We start from the raw sequence: 8,872 nt of genomic DNA, 5'->3' as shown, positions 1-8,872 counted from the left end.
GTTATACGGCCGTCCTCTTCCCCTCTGCCGCTCATGATTCGGTATCTTCAACAGTTTGCAGAGCATCTAAAAAAAAGGTTTGCAGAGAGTGCCCGAGGTTTCCAGGTTCTGCTTCTCTGAATCTTCACCCTACGGTATTCCAGGTTCTGCTTCTCTGAATCTTCACCCTACGGTATCTATCTCTCAGCTAAAATCTTTCAGCGCTTATCTCTGAAATTCAGGTTACAAAAATGTTTGGAAATTCGGACGTAAGTCGCTGACGAGTGTGCCAAGCTTAGTCGGAGGCGCGCGCATAGTTTATCTCCAGGACAACCCCTGCTGTGCTGGCTCTTTCCTTGCTTCGAGCATCAGCACATAGTTTAGCTTATCTATCTTATGTATCTATATAACTTGGGTCCCTCATCATTCCTTCCACTGAAGTTTGCACCTGTTGGTCGTCTTGGTGCACATCGACTTGCCAACCAACTCTGAACCTGTCTACCATCGTCTCCTCCGCATGAATTCTTCACGCCGTGAAACCAGCACAGAGACAGACAGCACGTATTGCTGCCAACATCAATATCAGCGTTGCAAACACCCGCTCTGTACTTACATTGCCATGGCCATACCGCTAGCTGCTAGTGGCAGTGGCTCCATGCAATTGCTCTTGCAATTACTGAAAACCATAGGCAGAATGCAATTCCTGTGTTTTACTGAAAGTGCGGCCGATGACCACAAGCCCACAAGCAGTTAAACGAACCAGCAGAAAGAAGCGAATGGATCGATCATATGACGGTGGGATCATAATATACAACCACGAGAGTTTTCCAAGGACAGACTATCATGAGGAAGTGGATCATGTACGACCACATCAACTAGATTAAACAAGAAAAGCTATCTTATGCCTATGGTCAGCTTCATATTTCCCCAGTGCCAAGTGGTTTCCTTGAAGAATCGCCGGAAGCCCAAGCTTGGTAGTCTTTATCAAGCTGAAAGAAACAACCACAAAATTCAGTAGATAATGTTGGGCCAAGTATCAACATAAATACAGCAAGTGTTGAAGACAACAGATGGTTCGACTCGAGACACTTCCAGCTGGCATTAATCAGCATAACCTAATCCATATATGAACTTTTGGGAGTCATCTAGTTCAATAATATATGAGATATGATTGAACAGAACGCAAGTGAAGTGAAATGGACCATAAGTGACAGTTCAGATATCGATGAATGTGGCAGAAAGGAAATGTGATAACAGTGGCCACGCTGGCGGTTTCATCAAGAAACGAGCGTTGATAAGTGATAACCAATAAGCATGCCGATGCCTGCTCAATGGTAACTAACCAACCTGATGTTCTGCCCCTATATGCAGCACCCAGCTGGAGCGAGTTATTGGGGCACGGTAGGAGCGTCAGGCCCCAGTGCCGTGCTCCAAGTTAGTTGGCACAGGCTAGAATATTAGCGTTCTTTAACACTGCGGTAAGGCACGCTGTATCGCCTGGGTGTGGGCATGAATCCTTGTACTTTTTCTATCTGATATGCAACTGTGCGCAAGTGTTCTGTGTGTTTTTGAAATATAACTAATCAACATAGATCTAGTTCATAACTTCATATATGAGTAATGAAATGAAGGAGACTTTGATTTTCAGAAAAAAATCTTCTGAACTTGACGCACCATTACTTTATTACTTGCATAGAAGTAGAACAACACATCCTTGAGTTTACTCTATCACAAAATTATATGAGGTTGCAATGGTAAAAAATGAGTCAGTACATTGAAGAATTTTTTTTCCTCAAACACAGTGCATCGAAGAAAAAAAAATGCAAGCTGAGCTGATAAAAAATGGACTAAACAAAAGGCTGTCATAGGGAAAAGGCAACGCAGTATTTTACTGACCTGCTTCAGAAATCGTGGAAGCATGACTCGGAGTAATTGCTCAAGCACTTGCCTGCCACTTGATTCAATAGCTTCAACTGGTAGTGCTTGAAATGGAAAGGGAATGTCAATTGCAACCTGAAAATTATCATACAAATATGGTTCAGCCCAAGAACTTCCAGTGATGTTTAGAGATGAAGCCAGCTGAGAGCCAGAGACTGAATTACCTCGATTGTAGCATCCGATGTAAGTTGTTGAAGCGTCGAACCCTCTGAACTGCTGTTGCAGAAAACCCTATTCACCATGGAAGCTGCATCCGACATTAAATCATGTCAATGATTTCCTGGAACAACAATTGAATATTTAATTTTCGAAATGCTAAATACAACTATGAAATCATGCGTATTAATTAACATAGAGTGAATCATGCAACTCCATTCTGCCACTAAGTCTGACGAAAGAAAGTCCCTCCAATTATTTTTTACCGTGTGGATTGTGCATACAAACTATTGAGTTTCTTTTTTTGGATGTACCAATTATTTAGTTAGATAAGTGCAAAAAACAAACAACCCAAGAAAACAGTGATCACGACAACTAAGGATGAACCGTGACAAGCAGAGGAAACCAAAACGTCGTATGCATCACTATGATTGATGGGCTTCTTTTGGTCACCTCTTCGTAGTTTACTCGTCCAGTACAAATGCAATGGTATTTCACAATCCACGTGATTTGCGTAATCCTATCTGACATCATCGTAATTAAATGAATTACAAAGCTTCATTGAGAAATTGATCCCATCATCGTAATTCAAAATTACGTGCAGTGCCATTGAGACAGTGACTGAATTAGTATCAGGCAGCTCTAGTCTAGCAGGCTAAGCAATCTGTCTGGTTCAGCAACGGCAATACAAACATGAAGAGGCGGACAACCTCACCCGAGAATTTGTCATTCTGCGCCTCCACAAGGGGTGACCCCTCCAGCTGCATAACCAAAACATTTTTCAGAATTTGCTAGTCGCAGGCACATCATCCGCCGCCATTAGTGAGGCACTGAGTAGCTAGTTACTGCAGGATGCTTGATGCTTGCCTTGCATGAGAGGAGGCGGATGCAGCAGCCGTTGGGCTCCTCGTCGACGCGGACGAGGAGGACGGGGCAGACCTCGAGCGCGAAGAAGCGGAAGCGGTAGACGTAGCAGCGGAAGGTGGACTCGTCGACGCGCTCGATGCGCTCCGCGTCCAGCACCGAGTACTGGCTCGCCGGCAGGCCCATGTACTCCGCTGCATATGCAGACAGATAGACAGACAGTGACGTGTCAGGAGATCGCTGGGGTAGGTGAGCGGAGGCTCCTGGTCGGGGCTAGAGTTGTCGTACCGAGGGGGCGTGCGAGCTGCTGGACGGAGGTGGACTCGGAGCGGCGGGCGACGAAGCGCGCCTTGGGAGCGGACGACACGGCGGAGGACGAGGACGAGGAGGAAGAGGAGGAGGCGCAGACGACGACGGCGGCGCGGCAGCGGCGGAAGGCGGTGGCGGCGGGCACGGGCGGCGGGGAGCGGAGGGACGCGGCCATTGGGGGCGTCGGTCGGCTGCTTCCCCGCGGGCACCACCGGGCCTTTGCCGTGTGTGGTGTGGGGAGAGGCGAGGAATTTTGTGTTGGGTGGATCTTCTTCCTCGTTCGCATTGGACGGATAAGATCCAGTTGGGATGGGTAGGGGTCTGGATCGGGTGGGCCAGGAGAGGGATCTCTTCTGCTGGAATGTGGGGCCCTGGAAACTGTAACGACCGTTCTCACACCCTTGCCTTTGGCCGAAGGAGGCCGCCGGATTTGGGGCTCGTCGCCGGTGAGGTTGGCCGGGGAAGACGAGGTCAGCAGGCAAGAGAGATGCGGACGGCGACGATAGAGAGAGAAGCTCAGAGAGATAAGCTAGAATTCGAATTTCCATTTCAATGATGCCCCGAACGGACCCCCACAGTCAGCTTATATGCTATTCTCATTACACACGGCTCATGGCCCGCTACACGCACTCAAGCCCACGCGGTACAAGCCCACACCAGTTCGAACCTCCCGCCACTTCCTTTACGTCTTCTTCTTTTGAATACGCCTTCCGCCTTGGTTGACGCCCGATGACAGTAGCTCGAAACTGACATTGCCCTTCCCTTGAGAACCAGCTGGTCCCAGGCTGGTGCATCATGGAATCGTGCTTTGACCACTTCGTAATCTTCCCAAGTAGCTACTGACTCTGGTACCGAAGTCCATTTGATCAGTACCTGCAAATGAGCCGCATTACCTTTCTTGACCAAGCGCATGTCCAGTATCTGTTCAGGTAACACGCCTGGAATCGATAAATCCAGAGGTTTCGGTAACACTGTGAACACTGGTGTGTGGTCTGGCACATGTGATTTCTATTGAGAGACATGAAACACCAGATTAATTTGACTTCCTTTGGGTAATTCCAGTTTGTAAGCCGCAGCTCCAATTTTTGTGATGACTTTGAACGAACCAAAGTATTTCAACGCCAACTTGGGATAGGGCATGTTAACCACTGAAGATTGATCATAAGGTTGCAGCCTCAGATACACTTGTTTCCCTTCTGAAAATTCCCTGGGAGATCTGTTTTTGTCAGCATAGTGTTTGTACTTCACTTGTGCTCTCTGTAAATGTTCTTTTAGTCTGCTAGTGTGTTCAATGTGAGTAGTGAGTCAACTGTGAACTTCCTCATTGAGAGAAGTGTGAGTACCTGCCAACTGTCCAATGTTGGGATCACGCCCACACATAAAGCTTTGTAAGGAGTACATCCCAGTGAGGAGTGAAATGTAGAGTTATACAAGAACTCTGCCTGGGGTAACCAACTTTTCCATTTGGTAGGACAGTCATGAATTGCACATAGATACATCTCTGAGCATTGATTTACCCTCTCGGTCAGGCCATTAGTTTGAGGGTGATAGGTAGTGCTCATTTGCAGTTCATTACCCCACACTCTGAACAGTTCTTTCCAAAATGAACTAGTAAATATTTTATCTATGTCAGACACTATTGACAATGGTAGACCAAGTAACCTGGCCACATTGTGTAGGAAAGCCTTGGCCACCCCAGCATGAGTAAAAGGATGTTTGAGTGGTACAAAATGACTTACTTTAGTGAATCTGTCGACCACCACTAAGATGGAACTGTAGCCTTCAGATTTTGGTAATCCTTCAATGAAATTCATACTGATGGACTGCAAGGGCCCTTCGGGAATGGGGTGGAAGCGGTGACTGCGGCACGTCGGTGACTCGTTCTGGCTTTGGCAGTGGTCGTTCGATGGTTCACGGCCCTTGATATAATCTCTTCTCTACTCCTAAAGGAGGAGTTTGTACGTCGTTCGTTCGTCCCCCACCACCGCGATCGATCGAAGGAGCACCCCCACCTATTTTTCCCTAGCGTAACCCCACCTTCCGTATCGATTTCTTTTCAAACGTACTGGTTTTCTTCCGGTTCTTCTATCTCACGTACCCAAATCTACGAATCATTAATATACAAATCCCTCCCCGTCTCACTACTTTTCCTTGCAAAAGTAATAGAAAAATCAAAACTTTCCTCGTATACAACATAAATCATATATCCAGAACCGGGACTTGCCTTCGCATTTCCCACCACCCATCTGGCTCAACAATTCTGATTTGTTGCCATGTGTAGCGAACCAAACTTTCCTAACGCTAAAACCAACCCCTCCTCGTTTCCTTTCTCGTTGAACCCTAGCCGTAATGCTCCATCTCTATTGCCTAGCATCGGCGGTGACTGGTGGGATGCTCATCGATGCCCGAGTATAGCAGCTATGGTGGTGAGGAGGTGGCAGTCCTGGCAGCCGTTGGCATTCGTTGCCTTGCCCGCGTCAGCAGCTGGACAGATGTACACGGCCCATGGCCTGCGCACGATTGCGACACAAAGCGCAACCTCCTGTTCTGGATCCTAGGGCGGAACGTGCATGTGGTCATCGGCCCCGACGCTGCTCCTCCCTGTGGTCGGGCCTATGTTCAACTGTCTGTCGCTGGCCACCACCAACCGCGACGGCATCATGGTCCGCACGGAGCTCTACCTTGGCAGCGTGATTGGGGCGGCGCAAGTAGATGTCCCATGCCCAAGCGCTGCAAGTAGATGTTCATCATCTTCTTCATGCTGGACTATGGGGACTTGGCTGCCAACAGCTCCGAGGAGACGTAAAATCACCATGAAGGTAATCAATCTTGTGAGTCGTGACATGCATATGGATATGGAGATGTGGAGAGATGACATTTTGATTATTCAAGGGATTTGACGTTGGGAAAAGTAAGTAGATGTTGGTGCACGTTCTTCTTTTGCTTCTACATTTATCTCCTGAAGAAATTAAAATCGGCCATGATTTAAATTGTGGTTGTAACACTCTCTTCTGATCATTATGAAGGTAATTGTTGGAGTAAAATAGATAAGATACAAGAAGACAGGTAGAACATTTATCTTACAAGCCGGAGACTGTGTTGAGCAAGAAAGGTGTTAGAGTACGTAATGGGCCTCGGCTGGCGGTATAGCCCGTTAGTTTTAGGGTTAATTAGAGATAAGGGTCGCTTGCTTAGGAGTCAAGTAAAACCTCTCTATATAAGGGGAGGAGATGTATCAATTTAATCAAGCAAGAATTAAGAAGGAAATCCCTTCCCTCTTGCCCGGCCGTGGGCAAAAAGGCCCCCGACCGGCCCTCTCGCGCCCTCCTTCTAGCAGCCACATAACAATCTGGTATCAGCTTTCCCGGATTCGGTCATGTCCAGCCCTCCACCGAGTTCTTCCCACCCGTCGTCGCTGCACACCTACCCGCCACCACCAGCGTCTTCATCGGCGCTGCTGCCCCACACAACAGGCGCGCCGACATTGGGCGTGCTGGCGTCCTCAGGGGCGATTGCACCCTCTGCCACGGCGCCGTCCGCCCTCGTCCTCACCCCGGAGCAGATGACAGCCACAATTCTGGAATTACGGCAGGCCGTGGCGGGCATCAGGACCTTCCTCGTCGGGCCCTATGCGCCCCAGCCGCATCCCTAGCAGCCACCTCCTCCGCCGCCACACCAACAGCAGCTACCCCCGCCACCGCCGCCCTCGGACGCGACCACGGCGCCGGTCATCTCGTACCAGTATGGGATACCCTACGACGGGACTGCGACGTCCTCGTTCCCATCAGCGTCGCCGCCGCCCCAGGGCGTCCCCATCCAGCAGATCAAGTTCCAGTCATCGCCGTCATCGCTTCCGGCTTGGATCGCTATCCGCCACATGTCGCTGGCGGTGAGGCTACAGGCTGCTGCGTGCGGCCACCTAGCGCGTCGGCGTGTGCGGGAGATGCGTGGTCTGCAGCTGCCGCTCCTCCCAGTTGCGCTTCGCTTCGCAAAGGACCTCGATCTCGTCCTCTGCGCCGGGGATCTTGGGCATGCAATTTTCCCCACGGGCGGCAGGGCATGCTGTTTTCCCCACGAACAGCGACCTCAAAGTCTGCGACATCGGCGGTTGGGGGGCGCACCCCTCCTTGCCATTCTCCATCGAAAGTCCTCCACTCTTCTCTGTGCGGTGCAGCCCAACAGCCGTCCGGCAGGGAGAAGGCATGGTGTCACCAATAGGAGCGCACAGCGTAGCACCACTGCATTCCGCCGCCGGCCACCGTGAGGGCGCCTCTGTTGGTCGCTCTTGCGACCACTTCCAGGTGGCCATACACATGCACTCCTTTTGTCGAGATGGTGTCCATGGGATCCAGGTGGCTGTACACGTGCACGTCCAACGTGCGGATGGTGTCCACTTTATGTTCAAGGGTCCAAAATAAAGCGTCCCAGTCCATTTCAGGTTGAGAGTAATAAAACAAGTCGAGATGTAAAAGGCTTGTTTTTAGGTGTTAGGTTTGTGTTGCGTCGAGTCATGGTTATAAGTTGGTTAGGTTGCAGCTCGAGGACAAGCTGCATGTCCAGGTGGGGTGTAGTGTTAGAGTACGTAATAGGTCTAATGGGCATGGACTGGCGGTATAGCCTGTTAGTCTTAGGGTTAATTAGAGATAAGGATCGCTTTCTTAGGAGTCGAGTAAACCTCTCTATATAAGGGGAGGAGATGTATCAATCTAATCAAGGAAGAATTAAGAAGGAAATCCCTTCCCTCTTGCCCGGCCGTGGGCAAAAAGGCCTCCGGCCGGCCCTCTCGCGCCCTCCTTCTATCAGCCACATAACAAAAGGCTAGAACATGTAATACTTGTTTTTTTCAGTTCTTGCACAAAGAATTATGTCATACGGTTTTGTTATAGAGGATTACGACGATCTTATTTTCAGATCTACTCCAAGAATTCGTATTCTTTGATGGGGCTTATTTAATCGAAGCCAGAACTGTGAGTAGTAGCCAACCAGACATGAAAAGTACAGAGAAACTATGAAAACTCTTGTTAGTTTCGTCATGATCTTTTGACCCAGTTCCAGGACTCTATTGACCAAGGTAATATTAGATCTGTGATTTATCCTCTTAGAATTTTTAGTATTCACTTAGGGGGGGTAGCAACCAGTAGGCAAATTTAGACTACACACGGGAGTAGGACGACGAAGTTGGAAGGAGAGCACATGGGCAATTGAGGACTAAATCATAACACTTAATCTTGCTTTTCTATATTCTTGGTTCCAAGTATGAACTACATTCAGTTCAGTTCCAAGTAGTCTGATAGATAGACAGAGAAGTGAGTGCTGATTTGGGGTGATTTTGGTAATGGTATGTTTTTCCATGATTATTGTCATTTTGTTGTCCTAAATGTGCTATATGATTTGCATAGCAAGTTGAGACCACCATTACTGATCTTGCTGTGCATTGTCGTGCATTTTTTTTTTTTTTGAAGTGCACAAGCAAGCTGGCGAGAGATTACAAGTAACTATGAGCTACAACCTTGAAGCAAGTTTTTCGGGGTTCACTTAGGGGATGCAGCGCCCCTCCCATCTAGCCAATGAAGCACGTAAAAGGAAAAACTACTCTGTACAAATCAAGGCCGACCTTTGTCCAAAA

The 8,872-nt window shown here is 48.7% G+C and overlaps 1 protein-coding gene across 1 annotated transcript; it reads right to left on the bottom strand.

The window, feature by feature from the left end:
- Window positions 1-748: 748 nt before the first annotated feature.
- LOC109748823 (uncharacterized) lies at window positions 749-3,807 on the bottom strand. The gene is made up of 6 exons (XM_020307846.4): window positions 3,226-3,807; window positions 2,941-3,131; window positions 2,789-2,834; window positions 2,082-2,164; window positions 1,876-1,992; window positions 749-968 (listed from the first exon to the last, which is right to left on the bottom strand). The coding sequence occupies exons 1-6, from the start codon at window positions 3,530-3,532 to the stop codon at window positions 897-899; spliced, it is 816 nt and encodes a 271-aa protein (XP_020163435.1). The 5' UTR covers window positions 3,533-3,807; the 3' UTR covers window positions 749-896.
- Between the last annotated feature and the right edge of the window lie 5,065 nt (window positions 3,808-8,872).

This window comes from Aegilops tauschii, chromosome 4, assembly GCF_002575655.3.
Source record: "Aegilops tauschii subsp. strangulata cultivar AL8/78 chromosome 4, Aet v6.0, whole genome shotgun sequence".
NCBI lineage: Eukaryota > Viridiplantae > Streptophyta > Magnoliopsida > Poales > Poaceae > Aegilops > Aegilops tauschii.
The sequence above is the reverse complement of the archived record's forward strand: the minus strand, read 5'-3'. Positions and strand labels throughout refer to the sequence as shown.